At 41.9% G+C, this 18,079-nt stretch overlaps 2 protein-coding genes across 7 annotated transcripts in view; both read right to left on the minus strand.

Annotated features, from left to right (window-relative positions):
- Window positions 1-3,296: 3,296 nt before the first annotated feature.
- CD7 (CD7 molecule) lies at window positions 3,297-11,661 on the minus strand. Of its 2 annotated transcripts, none has more exons than XM_080560701.1 (5): window positions 10,849-11,661; window positions 8,597-8,989; window positions 6,869-7,207; window positions 5,422-5,531; window positions 3,297-4,355 (listed from the first exon to the last, which is right to left on the minus strand). In XM_080560701.1, the coding sequence occupies exons 1-5, from the start codon at window positions 10,919-10,921 to the stop codon at window positions 4,245-4,247; spliced, it is 1,026 nt and encodes a 341-aa protein (XP_080416827.1). In that variant the 5' UTR covers window positions 10,922-11,661; the 3' UTR covers window positions 3,297-4,244. The 2 variants fall into 2 exon arrangements, with proteins under 2 accessions (XP_080416827.1, XP_080416828.1); XM_080560702.1 differs by lacking the exon at window positions 10,849-11,661 and adding an exon at window positions 10,729-10,845.
- A 395-nt stretch (window positions 11,662-12,056) lies between these two features.
- LOC308179894 (uncharacterized protein) overlaps window positions 12,057-18,079 on the minus strand; it is a 46,449-nt gene continuing 40,426 nt past the window's right edge. For 3 of the 5 annotated variants that reach the window (XM_080560719.1, XM_080560717.1, XM_080560718.1), the window contains exons 3-7: window positions 17,706-18,017; window positions 16,795-16,944; window positions 16,197-16,319; window positions 15,221-15,253; window positions 12,057-14,082 (exon numbers count right to left, since the gene is read on the minus strand). In XM_080560719.1, coding sequence (XP_080416845.1) covers window positions 13,964-14,082; window positions 15,221-15,253; window positions 16,197-16,319; window positions 16,795-16,944; window positions 17,706-18,017 — 737 coding nt within the window. In that variant the 3' untranslated portion in view covers window positions 12,057-13,963. Of the gene's footprint in view, window positions 14,083-14,680; window positions 14,711-15,220; window positions 15,254-16,196; window positions 16,320-16,794; window positions 16,945-17,705; window positions 18,018-18,079 lie in introns of all 5 variants that reach the window. The other 2 variants (XM_080560720.1, XM_080560721.1) reach the window with 1 other exon arrangement.

The following is an 18,079-nucleotide window of genomic DNA, read 5'->3' on the forward strand; positions in this document are numbered from 1 at the left end:
ATTACTGAAGCATTCAAAACAGTGTTAAAAAACGTATGGCAACAGAAATAAATACTGTTAAAATTAGATGTCAAGCAGTTGAAGAATTCTTTAGCTAGAGCAGAAGCATATTAACCAACGATGTCAGGTAAACAAACAAGCATACAAAACAAAACGACACCAAGAATGCATTTTCAGAGCTCTAAACCGTGTGAAAACCAAATCTGTGAGCTACCAGAAATATCTACAAGTTTTCCACTTGACCGTAAGCTGACTGCTAATACATGGCTGCTAGCTGAGTGTTACCAAACATTCAGAGAAACTTAAATGCCTTGTAAAACAAGTGCTTACAAAAGATTGTATGCCATGAATGGAAATATTTTGTCACTAACAGAGACCTCGCGATATAATCAGTAAGCAGCAATGCTGGATATATGCTTCAAATACGAACAGAAATTTAATGGATGGAAAATGATCACAAGCAACAACCAGTGATAAATGGGCAGAAGAAACTAACTCCAGACCACTCAACCAGTGTAGACTTTAGAAATATGGCATGTAGCATCTAAAACTGCTAGCAGCATATGAGCATTTGCTTGCAGATTGTTGGAAATAATCCGGTGTCCTACAATATACCACAATCCACAACAAGAGAACCTACTACCACCCCATATACAGGCCTGGAAAATGTTTAGTAGCTCAGCTCCACGTCCCACCTTCTGGACAGATTCCTACCCCTTATTCTGCTCAGCGCTGTCACAGCGCTGTCACAGCAGCACTCTGTCAGCCTTTGCTTGTCCATGAGGCTGCCGGGAAGTGGCAGGCACTTCATCAACTCCCAGCAGGGAGCAGGACTCCAGGACTCTGCCACATGGACATTTAGCTCTTTTCTCCATCACGCGTCAGTCATTCTGCTTTAACAAGCTCTTTGTGCTATTCCTTGGCATCTGATTTCAAGCATGAACTTGTCAGATTAGCCTTAGTCAAAGGGTAAAAACGCTTTCTTGCTTAAATTTTACTCAATCTATGAACTCAATCAGCAGTAATTTATATGTGCTGGCTGCTCTCTCCAGTTTTGTGAATAACCAAAGATTATTTCTGATGAGCTTTCCCCTTCCCAAGAGCTCATCCCTGGTCACTCCATACTGATGCAGCACCCTGAGTCACTTCTGGCACGGCCGTACCTTGCCTGTCATGTCTTCTCTGCTTCTCATGTATTGTCCTCACTTATCTGCCTCTGTTTTCTTCATCCCTGTTTGGTAAACTCTGAAACTAGAGCTGCTGCTCTGCCATCTGAAGATGCTTTGCTCCTAGTTGCATTTTCTGTCATTTAGCCCTGTAAATGGGGCAGGGATCCGCACTAATAATCTGATACCATTCTCACTATTGTGGCTACTGACACAGTCTCAGAGCCCTATAGTACATTTACTCCTCCCCTTCTCCCACACCAGCGCAGGGGCAAAAGACTGAACAACAGTAGAGGCAACAGGACAACCCCAGAGTAATTCTGCCCTCCACTCTGGAGATGAAAAATTCACTTTGTCTGCCTTCCAGGGAAGCTCTGAGACCACGCTGCACCTTAGTACCTCCTGCTACCCTCTTAACAGCCAAATACCCAGCCCCTTCCTCTGACTGCAGCTGTAAGCTTATTTCCCTGGCAGGCCCCTCCAAGCTGTTAATTCACCGCTGCTTGAGTTAATTTGGGAGGTTTTGTTGCTCTACACCTCTACACTGGTACAACTCACAAAATGTCTCACTATATGTCATTTCCTTCAGCTAGGCTATACTTATTTCTATGTACGCTAAACCAAAGAAACCACCTCCACTACTGTTTTCTTTCACAGCTTGTTTTTTTCCACAATTGTGGTCATGTTTGCACAGCAGCCTTGCTACAGAAAGCTGATGTTAAATGCCAGTTTGTTTATTTAAACTTCATGCAGTGTCTCTCTGTGAGTGTAGCTCTTTAATACTATACCTCCACTTCTTTTGCAAAGATGAAGCCTTTTATTTGCACAAGGCAAAGATCAGTTTAAAACCCCAGCAGGTGAGGTGCTATTTTCCTTCCCAGGCAGATGTGTGCTTGGTTTCAATGAGACCCCCTTCAGCAGAGCCCTGTTAAACCCCATTTTATGTGTGTGACATAGGTAGAGGAGGCCTTAGGGACTAGACCCACTGATGTCGTCAGGCTTTTCACTGGCATGACTGTCAGTGGGAGGAAGCAGCCTAAATCAGGTAGCAGAGCTTGTGACAAAACACGACTGAGCATAGGCGCTTTAGCTCCTAGATCTCACACATCATCTGCATTTGTGCCTGAGCTGGGCTTACCGGGGACAAAGGCAAAAATGGAGGAACCGCATCCTCTCTGAGTGGTGGCCCTGACAGTGCTCAAGCAGCTCTGGGGTGTGCAGAGAAGGGTGCGGAGGTCCCCAAACAAGTGGCTGCATGGTTCCTTGGGGCTCTACCCAGGCCCAACTCCTCAGCGCCCTGCTCCAGCCATCCCCAGGCCAAGGCCCCACGCAGTCAGCAGGCCACAGGGATACCCCTTGCTGGGGGCATGGGGCCTGCTGCAGGGCGGGGGACAGGGCTGTGGTGACAGGGCCGGAGCTGTGGACAGAGGGACACCAGACCCCACAAGGGGAAAATGGGACCCAGATGGGGCCGTGCTTGCCTGGCCACGGGATCCCACAGCTGTGCCTGCCAGGCTTGAGAGTAGTGTCGGCAGCCATCACACTACCCCTGTCCACAGCCATCATCAGCTCACAAAATGGTCACCTGTGTCAGCTGCTTACTGTGGGAAGGGTGACAGCAAATTTATTCCCGAACCTCGCCTGTTTCCCTGTGAAATCTCCTTCAGCACTCCTGTGGGAACGTAGGTGAATACACGAGGCAAACGTTAGACAGAGCCCGCAGTGGCAGGGTGCCATCTCCTCTAGATTTAGCAGGCTCTGTGACCCTCAGCCATTATGACAGGGTACAGGGGGCTGTCCAAAGGATGGTCCAAGCTTCCCCAGTGCCATTTGTTTCCTCCCCATCACCATTTGAATTTTTTTTTAGCTCTTCAGAAGTCTTTTCTTAGCCACCATGAAAGGATTGCACGAGTATACATCATCCAGACTGTTCTTCAGTTTTTTTTTTTTTCAGTGATTAGTGATTCAGTGATTTTTCAAAAGAAAAAAAGATGTAGATTGTGTAAATAAAGGGGAAAATGATTATCATATCATTCTTTGAGTTATTGCTAGGTGCATTTTGCAAAAAGCCTTCATTTCACTCTATTAAAGAAATCTACATGAACCAATCCATTCAATAACTAGCACTCATTTGCAAGAGACATAAAACAATCTTTAATACATGTACAAAAGTAGCAAGCAATTGTATAAAATCCTGGGGCTCGGACCATAATCAGTTTCCACAATCAGATTGCATTGGTTTATTCATGTAAAACTATGCGATGATTGCAGGTTCTGCAGTCAACAGACACCCCTCTGCTACAGGGGAAATCCAGAACTGCCAGCCATTTGGTTGAGCAGATTTCCCCCTCAAGTCTGGTACGCAGGATTTCACAACTGTCATTTGAAGGGAAATGACCTCTCCTGAGCAGCAGACTTGGCACAGCAAGGTCAATAATTTAATATCTACACTTGGTTGCATTTTTGTGGGACCGTTCTGATCTTTGAATAGTTAAACCCACACATATCTAGCACCTCACTTCTAATGCACTCTTGTCACAAAGTTTCTGAATTCTCTTCAGAAGAGATTTTGTTGCTTTAACTTGTGAGTAATTTTAGCTACTAGAGCTTTTGGGTAGACCCCATACAGATTCTTTTGAAAACTGTACTCCATTCATACATGGATCCATTGCAAATTATTAAACAAGCCTGTTATGGTCTTCCTGAGCACTTATGAAAGCTCAAAATGAGACCTCTCAAACTATCTCACCTTCCCTGAAAGGGTTATCTATCATCACGGAAACAATCCCATATATTGCATCTAGCCAAATGTACACTCCAAAAATACTGCTTTCCATACTACACTGCAAACAAATGTGCAGGGTACATGCATGTTCTGAACATGGAAAAGTAAAAGCTATTTCACAAGTGATCAAAATAAGTAAAAACAGCTTTGGAAATAAGGCAGATTTTTCCTGCGACTAAAGAAGGTAGACGATAGCATTTTCAGTTCAGCTACTACATCAAGTTGCCAAGGCGGCTCTCAGAGGCACCTGGAAGGGAACAGTTGATCCATACATGGTCCCAGCCAACAGAAGCTTAAGAGTCGCTGGTGTAAACGTTAGGTTTGATGAAGGTGTTGCGTCTAGAACCATAAGACATATCTTCATACACTGTATTTGTTTTTCTTTTCTGGAAATATTTCTTCGTCTGCAAAAGAAAGCAAACAACCATTCAGAAGAGAGCTTGAAAAGACCCCGACCAAGTTGCCAATTTACATCTTAGGAGTCCAGCTGCCTGAAGCAGATATGAACTGCTAAGGTTTCTCTCATAACACAATGAGGTCTTAGAGATTTAGGTGGAAATTTATGACCTAGTCATTTCAATCTGTATTGTCAGTCTGATGCAAGTCCACTAAAAGTTCCTTCAAGATTTGGATGTAACTGCAGCCCCTACATAAATAATGCTTATCCTTAAACTATGGTTTGTTACCAATAACATATGAGACCAGTTCCCACAGGGTCACTTGTCTTTGCCAGGATGATATTATACCACTGGTTTTAGCAGTACTGAAGCTAAAAGCGGAGGTACAGGATAAGGGTCTGGCCTGTGAATCCTACTATGTTAGTTTTGAGTAATCTTTTTGGAGTGTAAGGATCTATCAAAGCGAAAAAAAAAGTGTGCTTTCTACAGAAAATTGATCTAAGAAATCCCTGTAAATGAAAAGTTTCTTGGTCACCTTTTTCTCTAGGACAGGTAAAAATGTTCTCCCAGAGGTAGTTTCACACACAGGGATATTTAATGACCTTGTGTTGTCCCAGATTTCCCCAAAACACTCATATCTAGTATAAGACGTGTGTATGTATATATATATGTATATGTGTGTGTCTCCATTCTTGACTGACAACAAATAAGTAAAAAAGAAGCAAAACAGAATAGTGAGTTGCCCTGTTCAGGGAAACAGATACAATGCATGGCTGCATTGTTGACTGCAGGGATTGCTTGCACTTCCCTACTGAAAGGCAAACAGTATCTCATGATTTACTAAGAGCTACAGAAACATAAGACGACAGTGTTTACTTCTGAAAGTTTACATCTAGTGGACATTAAACAAGAGCAAAGAGGAGACAATACAAAGCCATGATTCCTTAGGTTTATCAAGTGTTTGCTTGACTCAATCACTATTTACAAATAATACCTTTGACTGTGACTGAAAAGGCACCTATTTAGTCAACCTGGATTCATTTTTCCTTTGGGACTGTAACAGCATACTTACATGGACAAAGTACAGGGCGTAGCACGTCAGCACAGAAAACAGCAGCACTGCCATGATGATAAGACCATAGTAGGCCCAGGAACTATTATGGAATGCTGTCTCCTCCCCTCCTGCATGTGGAATTATATTATTAATATTAATATGAAGAGAGGTAGAATTATATTTTTATTATGGAAAAATAATTTAGGTATGTGTGGGGCTCTGGTCAGCAGGAAATCAAACGTGAACAGCATGTCCCACAGCCACATTAGTCATCCCGTTAGTATTCTAGCTGGCATCCCCTCTGCTCTCCTGGAGGCAGGTGACAACTGTCAGTGGCAAATGAAGGGTCAGGGAGGAGCACTCTACCAAGGTGACAGCTTCTGTACCACAGCTCAGAAGCAGAACCACGCACTCATAATGGAAAAAAGAATAATAATGTTTACTGCAGTGTTATAGCAACGTTGAGGGCTCCACCAGGAGTACATAGGAATTATACAACAGGTAGGGTTGGGAGGGTGCAAGCAATACAGACAATTTAAAAAGTATTCTACAATGAGTAGAACAGTGCTGGTAGAAAGGGTTAGAGTTCTCTAAAACCTCAATTTAAATAACATTATATCTAGTAGTCACCCCACTGCTTTGATGTGCGGCTGTCATTTTCCCCAACTCATCTTACTAAGTTGTTGCACATATTATGGTCAGCAGTACAGCATGAGACCACAGCCTCTTTTTGCAGGCCAATCTGTAAACAGATCTTTTGCAGCTCCTAGCACCTATGTAAACCTTAGTTTAATTGCTCAAAGATCCCACCAAAACCGTCAATGCACAGGGTTCAATTGCACCAGCAATGTCAAAATCAAGTACCATACTGTTGGTTTTGGATTCACCTTAAAAAATGGCTATGACTAACTCTCAGAAAAATAAAGTCCAAGTAAAATATGCTCACAGTGTGCTCAGTATATAACAAGGATGTGTGAGATCATCTCTGTTATCTTTGGTACTTTAAGTAAATGCCCAAGGACTTGTTCTGTATTTCTTAGTATGACCTATTTTTAGGCTCAAAGACATGCTACTGTGAATAATTTGTAAAAGACATTTATTGTCACATTAAGGTCAAAGAACTGATGCTAATAGTACTGATTAGTTTCGTAAAGCAGATTATGCACACACTGAGGTGATTATTGTCTGATTTTACTTATATATATATATGTGTGTGTGTGTGCGCGTGTGTTTTCTTTGTTAAGATGTGGGATTGTAGCTAGTTTTCTATTTTTAAATTCCCCTCTGGTTGTACAGGGCACAGAGGAGTCTGAGCATCTCCCCAAACTTTCCTGGGTCCTGAAGGACTTTTAGTCATGAATTAGAGCTCTACCTGGCCTGACTAAAGTTCTGCGAGCTTTTAGTCCACCTCTTCTTTAGAACATGCCTATAGTTATTTATGATTAAACAAACAAAATTGCAATACCTTTAACCAGCACCATGGTGCCTCTTTGACTCACTGAGAAGAGAGAGGAATTTTTCAGCACCGTAGCACATACATACACGTCACTGTCACTTTGCTGTAGGTTGTGTAGAGTTATCACTAGTTTCTTCTCTTGCTTTGAATACTCCAAGCGATTAGCAAAAGCAGGAAAGATTTCTAGAGCTTTCTGACTTGAAACACATAGCACTCCTTCAGGTTGCATGTGAATCTTGAGCAAGCAGATCTCTTCATCTTCATATGAACTATTCAATGCACAGGTAATGCTGATAGACTGGCCTTGTTGAATATCGACAATGCGTGGCAACTGTTCAACAATTCCAGCTAAAAACAATAGAAATTGATGACTGCCACATAATTAACACACTGCTTTTTAATGAGGGAGCAAATACAGAGGTCAATGACAGAAAGAACCTAGCACAGAAATTTAGATAAAATGATTTTTTAAAGCCTGCCTTTATACACGCTTTCAGAACAGAGATATATCTCAGTGCACCCTGGAATATTTTGCTGCCCCAGGTTCCGAAAGTAGGACTGAGTGGACGGCTTACCTAATTAAAAAGGGTCTCCACCTACCTAAAAACACATGGACTGAACTCATCTAAGGAAATGAAGCTTCATCAGCTTGCTCATGAGGCATGGTTTGTTGCCTGCCTTCTCAAGTGAGATTAAGCTATAAAGCATCTGGGTACCATTGGCCTGGATGAAATCATACAAAGTGCGTGCCATCAACAGTTGAAAATGGTCTTCAGGGTAATTATTTATGGTCTGCTGTCCAATGTGGAACACATTTCACTGAGTTCCTCTAAGGACATGCCCTGTACCTTTTGACATTATCATTAACAATATGGATGAGGGAATAAGAGAATTAGACGATTTATCACTTTTGTGCAAAAGGTAATTCTGGAAAGGTTGCAGGTATTTCAAAGAAGAGGATCAGAGTCAGAAAAAGATAAGAGAATTTAAAAACATAATTTGGATTAACAGCATATAATCAACAAGGTAGAATTCATTTGAAAAAACACAGTGAAGAAGTTTGAAAAGAGAAGCCTAAGAAAGAACATGGTAAGTCTTTGCAGATATAAGTAAAGTTCTTACCAGTAGGGTAGGTATGCCTGGGAATAAGCTGCTGAAGACTATAGCAGACTCAACCCTTTTCTAATTAAAATAAAAAAAGGGGGGGGGGGGGGTAGGGCAAAGACAGAAAAATTCTTCCCCTAACCAGAAATGACTGCCAAGAGGAAAACGTGGCCATTCTTTAACTGTTTTCTAAAGAGATAAAAACCATGCATCCCTGTATCCACTGATGTCCAACTCACAAACCCTACCTAGCATCAGCTTCTTGGTTATTTTCGGTTTATCATTCCAGATGGAATAGCAAAACCAAAAGAGATTTGCAAAAGCTGCTACCAAAATCAGGGTTCATTGTTGGTTCATTTTCATAAAGATTTAGCAGATGGTTTTGAAAACAGCTATGGGCCCTCACTGTTTCCACCCTGCTGCCATAACACTTCTGACTCATGTGAAAGTCTTTGGAAAGTAGCTAGGATTAAATTAGTCATGAAGTGATGTTTCAGATGTTTTCTTCATCTTTTCACAGAACAGGCTTACACTTTCCTTCAAATCAGTACGTTACCTGAGCAAACATGGGTAAAGTTCTGTTAGACTGTCCCTCCCACTATGCTTTTTTCCAATCTTTGATTTAAAACATACCTCCATGTTTATTAATTCCTAACTTAACAGGTGGAACCACAGCAGCTTTCACCACTACAATGGTTGTCTTCCCATCCAGCCTGACGTGACGGCCGTTTCTTTTAATAAACCTGATGCATAGGTAGAAATTTGAATCAGATTCCTGTGCATTGAGCAGAGTTACTGTGAATTTTGCTCCTTCCTTTGAATACTTGATGCGATTCGCAAAAGCTGAAGGGACAGCTGGTTTGTTATCCTTGGGAACATATAAAACATTTTCTGGTGATACTCTAGTCCTCAAGTATGTCCCCAGTTCATTTTCTGAATTGTACATTGAGCAAGTTATGCTGACGGAGTCTCCTTCCCAAACACTGACCACGTCTGTTGACTGTTCAAGAAATGCATTTTCTTCACCTTAAAATAAGAAATGCAATAGAAATTATAATATCAGATTTCTTGATCTATAAATATCAAAGTAAGTTGCAAATATAATTATTTCTGTCTGTAGAACAGCTCTGAAAACCTGAACCTTAGTCTTAGTATTCTGTATATGTAGTCTCTTGACTGTCCTAAACCCTAGAGTGCCTTTCATCCCCATTAACCTGCATGATTCAACACACCCCCAAAGCTCAAAAGTTTTTGGTGAAAAAAAGTGGCTTCTGTCACTCACATAAAAAATTTAGTCTGCACTGTAGGTTCCCAGTATGATCCTCTTAGCTCTTAAAATATCAGCTTCATTGAACTGAGCCCAATAATTGCAGCTGACTGAGGATCTAAATCTGGAGTTCAAAGGGATGACAAAATGACAGAACGGAAGAAAATTGTATATTTCAAAGAAAAGAAAAAAAGCTTTAGCAATATGAGGGAACTCAACAATGTAGCCTCTTAGGAAGAGAACTGCAGAAGGTATAATGTTACAGCCTATTTTAAGAAACAAAGGTATAAGAACACATAAGGAGACCCTTTGAGTTCTCTAAAGACCTGAACATCTGAAAAAAAATTAACAGAAAGTACTCATGGAATGAATAGCAAAGAACAGATCAAATAACAAATATAAAAGAAATTACATTACAAGCAAGAAAAAAGAATTGAAATATAGAGTATTGGCTATCTTGCAAGAAAACAGTATAGGAAGGGTTGAATATTCAGGTGTTCACAATCAGAGTAAGGTACGCTACATACTTAAAACAACTTATTTTAATAAGGGAACCATCACAGAAGTCAAACACAGAAAGATTGCATCACGAAAATTCAGATAATGTAGGTCAATCCAACCTGTCCAGACATGAGGACATTCTACATCCTACACTATTAAGAAAATTAAAGCAACCCAGGAGTCATCAGCAATTACCTTTCAGCAACAGAGAAATGGTGCAATGGAGAAGGCTGGAGAAGTGCAAAGCACTCCGCCTTAACAAACAGAGAAGGAAAGTCCAGGGAATTGATCCCCATCAATCAAAAATCAGAAGTTCTAAGCTGACCCCCACTTATGCGTTCTAAGAACCTAGGCAGTTAATGGCAAGCAGCCACAACCACTCAATCATTTCCTCCAAAACATAAGAGTTTTTAAAAGTCCAAAGGTTAAATTATATTTGCAGAAATCAGTATCAACTCCTCAGCAAATGACAAAAACACTTTAAAATGTTAGCACCAGTTTCAATGCATCTTCTATTCAAACCCGTTGATTTGTGGATTTTATTTATTTTTTTTTCCTCAAGTCACCATCCTTCCCGGTTGTTAACAAACAAACCAGACATCATGGGGAGAAAAGAGCTATCTGGCTGTTTGGGGCATCTTTTTCCTCAGTCTCTTCTCCTTAGAGAGCCTCACGGTTTTCCCCAACTGTGCCTCCAGCTTGTGCTCTCAATAGCTACAACAACATACAATTGATATTTCTAGGAAGGTTTTATTACACCTTCACCAGTTACATGCCTAGTAAATACTAACACTCATTTCTATCCAGTAACGGGCTCCCCGTGTCAGCCTTGAGAATACATACACAATTCACGTTGAATTACTAGGAAAATAACTTCCACTATTGTTACAGAGAGTAATTTGTGTGTAGAAAAGAAAGCTTCAGAGCATAATCCTCTTTCACTTTTTTCTAAAAATGCATTGTGAAATGTTAGAGAACATTTTTTTCAGAGTACCACCTGCTTTTGTTAATGGTGAATTTCCCAGGAACATCTCTGAGAGGATAAGTTAAGGAGGAGAAAAAAATATATATATTGAAACTTGTGAAATGTAAGAGCAGCGATGTTGTATGTACGTACCACTCTGGCCAGGGACAAACAGGAGAAGCAGAAGAAAGAGAGACGCAGCTGGGAGAGGTGATGTCTGTGGCATTTTCCAAGGTCTTTTTAGCTGATCTTCTCAATAACCCAACTGATGAGCTGAAGATGTGAAGAAAGGATTGTGTGCCAAAACCTGGCTGATATCTTCCAGCTACATCAGCCACTTTCTAACGAGTTCTCTCCCTCTCTCCAGCAACTTGCTTCTTTTGTCTTCACATCACAGAGACTGTGACAGAGAGGGGAGCAACAGATTTAGAGAGAGGTGTATTTTGTTGTTGACTTCACACTGGCAACGCCCACACTTTACTACCACGGAACAACTCCCAGATGTGGGGGCTGTTACTGGAGACATAGGCACGAGCTGCAGTCGATACAGACTGTCAGTGCCCCCCAGGCTCAGCAGCCAGCCCTGTTGCAGGCTGCAATTGAAAGAGCTGGCTTTATAAGGAGAAAGTGGGAGAAAGATACTCCATTACTTCAGCTAAATCTTAAATTATTATACAAAGCCTGCTCACGCACTTGCAGGTTTGACCTGTATTTTGCCAATGACAAGCCTGTGTTCTCCAAGCAATGGTATGGTGTGCATTTTCTGAGCAGCGGCACGGTGTGTACCTCTCCCATAGCTTCACACTTAAAGACGTTCCGTTGCTGCAAGCCACCAGCAAAAGGGAAGCTCAGCTATAGCTCACATCCTACTCTCTCCCTGATAAGACAAACAGCTCTTCTTGCAGGAATGGTTCTCTCTGTGAATGTTCAGGGAAAGGGAGTGTTCCCAGAGAAGTTCTTGAATGCTTGACAGCTGAGGAAAGTCATCAATCCTTGTAAAGAAACTCGAGTTCAGGTGGGTTGTGAAATGAGCTTTCAATTAGCCCTATGAAGGCTCACTACTAGATAAAAAAGCAGATGGGAGGAGGGATTTCCTACCCCTGGACTTTGGTTTTGCAATACTCAAGAAGTGGATCATCACAATAATGCTGGGTTATGAGTATGGGGCTCATGTGATGGTGATGCTTCGTAAAGGACATGAACAAGCCAAAGAACAAAATGATCGATGCAGGGTTACCAGTGAACAGCCAGTTTTAAAGTTGACATGGCATTGTGATGACTACAAGAACAGGAAACTAAGCTCATTAAAATAAAACTGCAACTATCAAATTATGCCATTTATTGAGTCAGGCCACCTGATATTTTCAGTTGATTTTTATTTCAGAACTATTTGCGTGGATATATTTATTTGTCAAAAAGCACATAAAGCAACATCATTCACTTGCTGAGAGCCAAGAGCATAGATCATTAAAGCCCTTTTCCCAAGACATCAGATGACTGGCATTACAGGCAAAACACAGCTCAGGAGGCGCAAATTAGAACAGCTGGGAGTGACACCTCTGACTATCACTGTCTGCAAAATCAGCAGTAGGAAGGCAGAAAAGATGAGAAGGAAAGTGTGTGCTTGGGTGAACCCCAAAGTCAGTTTGTGAATTGCATCTTGTGACAGATTTAGCTGAGCAACTGTCACTGCGCGGAAACGGGCAGGTAACCTTTATTCTCAAGACTTGACTAGCTCTCTGGCCCCAACTGGTGTTAAAGATTAGAAATTAAACTTGCACGCTATTAAACTTGAATCCCTCGAATTACCACAATATAAGTTGTCAAATAGCATGTTGTTTCTTTTTCAAAAAACTCAAAATCTGAGGGTACACAAAAAAAGAACAGTGTCAGTCATCAGTTTGACCACCCTACACGCACACATGAATATGTATACACACATTTGTTTTTCCCCATTAAAAGACCACATCAGAGAACTGCGATAGCCTTTAATTTTAAGACAGTGTTTTTCTAGGTCTAGGAAAATCAGGTACGCATCACTGGAATCTCCTGAAGCCCAGCACACAGCTCAATGCATCAATGGGAATGCTTGGCACTTCTTGAGGGGCTCTCGCAGCAATGACTTACAGCAGAGAAACAGAGCCAAAAGTAACACCCATGATAGCTGCACTGGAAAAATGCACATTGAACTAATCATACTGTTGCAAAACAACACAGAAATTCCCTACTTGTATTTGAAGGACCTTCCAAAGTTTTGAGGTTAAGAAAAAAATAAAAGGTCCATAACTTTTTTGTATGCTTTTGTATACTTTTTTTTTGTATTTTTTATGTATACAGAGTCACACAACATCCTACATCCTTTGAGATTTCCTGCCGAAAGTGCCAGCTCACAGGTTTATGGTTGGTTAAACCATGCAAAACATGATTCAGCAAGCGTCCATCCCACTTCGGGGATGTGCTTTTGCAATTTGGATGCTGCTGCTTTTTGCTCAAAAGCCTGATACTGGTTTGGGTATAATGCAAATTTTGAGGATTTACTCAAATCAAGCATGAGTAGTAAATCATTTGAAGATGACATGCTGCCTGAGAACTACCCTTTGGGGATCCCTGAAGTGCAGGCCCTCCTGTCTCTGCTGCACAGGACAGAGCCCGCAGAGTAGCCTTCAGCCTGCAGGTGGCTGCAAAACCAGACTTTTGGCTCAGAAGGCCAAACCGCTCTAATGAAACAAGCCGGTCACCTGTACAGGCTGGATGAGGCTCTGGAGAGCCTGAGCTAGCGGGTGGTCTTTAAGGTCCCTTCCAACCCAAGCTGTTCCATGGTTCTACAAAACTCCTTCTCGGGGAAATCTAGAACCCACCTGGGAGTTAACGGGTGAAAAACTATGGCCACGCTACTGTGTTATGACATGGAAGATATGCAGAGAACATCTCCATCAGGGTTCAAGACAGCCTGCCTGAGCACAGATGCAGTTCTCCAAAGGATTTTAGGAGAACTGATAGTTTCAACCATAAAAACCATTGGAAGGATTCAGTTGGTTTAAGCCTGTGCTGCCGAACAAGCCATGCATCTTGTGATGCTGGGGCTCCTCAACCAAGTACCAGGAGAGGACAGTAGCCCCAGGAAGCTTCTCATATTGCTTGCAAAAGCCTGGAGTTGGATAACTAGGGCAATTGCAGTCCTTGGTGAATGCATGGGAGTGGTGAAAGTACATTTGTGAAAACTACTGTGAGGTCTTGTATAAAAGAAATGTGTTTCTTCAGGTGATGGCTAGACTTTGTTTGAGAAGGATGCTGCTGGCATGAAGGCCTGGTTTGTCTCATTTATAGATGATGCTTCAAATGGCTGTGACCTTCTGCTTTCGTAAGCCTGATTGGGTTTTATAACACCTGCAGAATTGAAGGAAAGACATCTGTGAGGCAAAGGCACAGGTCAATTTCACTGAGAAATAAAATCAGATTGCCTGTTAGGCTTGGAGATGTGAAGTCCTCGGAGAAGCTGCCCTGCCCCACCTGCTACCGTACTGCCTGTTGCTCTGAAAGAGGAAAGTTTGCAGATTTGCAGCTTCTTCACCCAGAGAGTTCACAGTCTCTCTGCTGAGACCCTGCCCTGTTTCTGCAGCCATCAGCCTGTGCCTCAGGGGGGTCTGGGACAGCTCTGAAACATCACCGAGTGTTACACCACAGGGCAGGATGTCAGGAGAGCCACCAGCAGAAAGTTTTTTGCCTACCACATCAATATGTCTACTAATATGTCTTAACAGCATAATCACCGTGAGACTACCATCGCTTTGTCTTTACTGAGTTGTGCAAGTGCTTGCATAGCTCTTGTTTTTCCCAGATAGCCTTGTGTTTTATCTAACTGTGGATGTTCAACAGTCTCTGCCTGGTACCATTGGCTTCCTTTATAGTTAACAGAGAGCAACAGGCATCTTCACAGGCAAGGTCACGTCACATCTTAAACCTCATTTTAAGTGGGATGAATCACCTTCTCAAGACAGCTGTCTCTCTCCATTCACTAGAAAGGGAGCAAAAGGAAAAAAGCTTAGGCTACAACTAACTTCTAACCAAGTTAACCTTAAACAAATTAATTTGGAAATGTAATTTCTAGTCTCTTAGAAGGAAACAACCAACTACCAGGGAAGAGCCAACAGGAGCATTTGGTTGGATGAGGTAGTTCAGTAGCTGAGAGGAGACATCTCAGCTTCTGACAATACAGCTTCAGGTCCCATAAACCTTGGAGCCAGGGATGTAGGGGAGGGAGCTGCAGGCTGAAAGGGTGTCTGTAGGGGTGTGTAAATGATCAACACACAAGTATTAAAACCACTGCAGAGTCACATAGGGGCATAGGGCTAGAGATATGGGATTCAAATCTATTAACACAGCCTTGATGCAGTGAGGAAATGGGCATCCACTGAGCGTAGTCCTAGTAAACACACCTAGCCTTTTGTTGAACACACTCCTGCCTTTGTAGCTAAATGATTTTACCATTTATCATAATTAAATCAAAAAAAAAGTCATTGCTTACCTTTAAGAATCTGATAGAGCACTATGACAGGTCCTAGGAAAACAACAGCAAGAAAGTACCAGCATTAGCAAAGAGTTACTTAGAAGATTTAAAACTAATAGACCTGCAGTTGTTTTTCCCTACTTACATTAATCCAGAATGCCTGAGCAACTGCTGTCTATCTAAAACAGATCCACAGGCCTTGCGTTTCTCCACAACTCTGCACCAAGTGTGAGGTATAAATAACCTCTGAGAGGGGTACCTCTCGGCAGGGATAATGCTTTGTTTGCCACATGACAGCACAGCTGCAGCCCAGGTCCTATACTCCTAGACTCCTGTCCTATACACAGGAATTTCTGAAAAGCTGCTTTAGCACTACTGCACTTTAAGAACAGTGCACTATGCTCTCTATTCAGTCCACACAGCCCATCCCAGTCCTTTCTGTGCATATTAGCTCGTAAAAAAAAAAATTTAAAATATATTCTTTCCTAAGTTAAAACTGCCTCTTTAGTGGGGAGAGCGGGAGAGCTGTGGAAACAGTTACCTAAAGGATCTGTTCAGCCCCATGGTGGATGTGCAGCCATCTCCTGGGCAGAGGTCCATCTCTGCAGGGGAAGCTGCACATCGCACCTCCTTTCTCGTGTCTGCTGTAGCTTGGCCCCTGCTTTCTGGGTTGCCATGTCGCAGTCTGAGTCTGCTCTACAGAGCTGGACCCCACTGACATAAGGTTGAGCAGTGGGATCACTTGGCTGCATTGGTGTGGTAGTGAGTTTATTTTGTGCTTATTTTTCGTACTAAAGCCTGCTGGCTGTGGACTGTGTCACAGCACCAAACGCAGAGCCCAGCCTCCCCTTCACAATGAGTATCACTTAGCAACTTTCTAAACAATTTTATGGAAATGAGATACAGAAAGGAAACGCTATACACTTTTCCACTCCCAAGGCTGCTTGTAAAGGCACGTTACCCATGGGAAACATAACGTTTTGTCAGACTGTACCTTGACCATTTCGGGTTCTTTGAACACAATACAGCACCAGTGCTGCTGCTGCACAAACCCCAAGAATCAGGAAAGCGGCAGTGATGCCAATTCTGTTTCTGCTGCCTGGATCTGTTGGATTATCTGCAGAGCAGGAATAAATACATGATCCAAATGATCAAACACGTATGCCAGGAAATGAGCCTGCCTCATAAGCAGTTATTTTAATACCTTAATAAGTGCGCGCAGGACAAGTGTCCTCTTAGCCCAGAGGTAAAGTCCCATTTGCTATTCACTCGTAAGTGGAATTCTGGAATCTTGTTGCACGCCCACCACATTCCATCTTCCCTCAGCATCCCTGTATCTATTGCTGGATAGCTACAGATACAGCCACTTATGCCTATATCCAGGACTGGTATATATGGATAAATATGCCTAGGATGAGGCACCTGCATAGGTTGGGGGAAAGCCCCTGAGTTTGGATGCTACAGCACATGTGGGTCCAAGATATGAACGTACAGAACATTCCTCCCAAAACACCTGTGAAACTACTCACAGCAAGCTGTCTGAGCAAAACTGTCTCAAAGCTAAAGGCAGACAAACACATGAAGAGACTAACCTAGAGTTATATCATCAGGGAGCTTGTATGTTGAGCATTTTTTCTTGCTTTCAGTGTAGCAGTTCAGGTTACTGACGTATGCTTTGGTTTCATCTGTCTCTACTGCACAGCAGATTTTTTCCTCCTCTGTGATGTGATGCGCCCCATTTTCTAGGGAAGGTGAAGGATAAAAGCAGCATTAAATATAAATATGAATCATTTATAAATTTTTTAACCAAGGGTTATAAGTCAACAACTTAGTTTCTTTGTGTGCCACACAAAGTTGAGGTTGCTACAATCATCCTTAGTTCAATAGGTGTCAGATTTTCTTCTCACTAAAGCTGATGAACCCTTCTATGAACCAATAGTCAAAGTCTTCAAATATGAAGATAGCAAAAAGTTTTCATAAGTAATTAAGAACATGAAATTTTAGGGGGGCGGGAAGACACCATTTTTCAGGGACAGGCTTGGCATCATTCAGCAGGTCATGAGCAATTGCATTATACATCACTTGCTTTTTACGCTTTGCACTCTTGGAGCCACATCCTACATGTACTGACAGGTATTTTCATTTCTCATCCTGACAGTTTTGTGAGAAAACTGGCAGGATTATTTACTGAATTGTACAGAAGAACAACACAGAATGGCTCGTTAGGCTAGACCTGAATTTCAGTGTATGCTGACTAAAGTATATCAGATTCATACATTGCAAACCAACACAGAATTTGATCATTAGAACTGCCGTTGGAAAAAAAAAGGTATCTTCATAAACCAGGTTAACATGTTTCACAATAAAAAAAAAAAACAAACACTCATTTTGACAAGTTAGTTTTCTCATTAATCTCACTGTCTGCCCAAATATATTACAGTTTGATTTCATGACCAGAAAGTATTATCTATATACTCATAGCTAGACTCCCAGCTGAGTTTACCTCCAAGCTCCAGCTTGCCACAGGATTCTCCTATTCGCCAGTCTGTCTCCCAGATGATGGCATAAACTTCGTTAAGATACTTAATTTCTTGCTGAAAGCACATAATGATGTGAGTTTCATTGTTCATCAACTGAATAATGTCATTAGATAATGTCCCATTTCGTGTTTCTCCGATTATTTCAAACCTCTCGTAATTGGATAATTGGCAAATTTTGCTGTCACAATCTTTACAGCGATAAACTGTCACATTTATTTTGTTAGAGGAAGGGCCATTTGTCCCCTCAGCAGGGTAATCTCTGGACGCAGCAATACCTACATGAGAAAACAAAGACAGCTATTAATCACCGGTTTCCTCCTCAGACTTCTGGGGAGAT

This window comes from Anser brachyrhynchus, assembly GCF_964034855.1.
Source record: "Anser brachyrhynchus genome assembly, chromosome: 18".
NCBI lineage: Eukaryota > Metazoa > Chordata > Aves > Anseriformes > Anatidae > Anser > Anser brachyrhynchus.

Excerpts from the sequence above, each read along its gene's own strand:
- CD7 (XM_080560701.1), bottom strand. The coding sequence starts at position 10,921 with ATGCCACAGACATCACCTCTCCCAGCTGCGTCTCTCTTTCTTCTGCTT. Across the intron at positions 8,990-10,848 it reads GTTTGTCCCTGGCCAGAGTG|GTGAAGAAAATGCATTTCTT; the intron begins GTACGTACATAC and ends TCTTATTTTAAG. Across the intron at positions 5,532-6,868 it reads CACCATGGTGCTGGTTAAAG|GAGGGGAGGAGACAGCATTC; the intron begins GTATTGCAATTT and ends TTCCACATGCAG.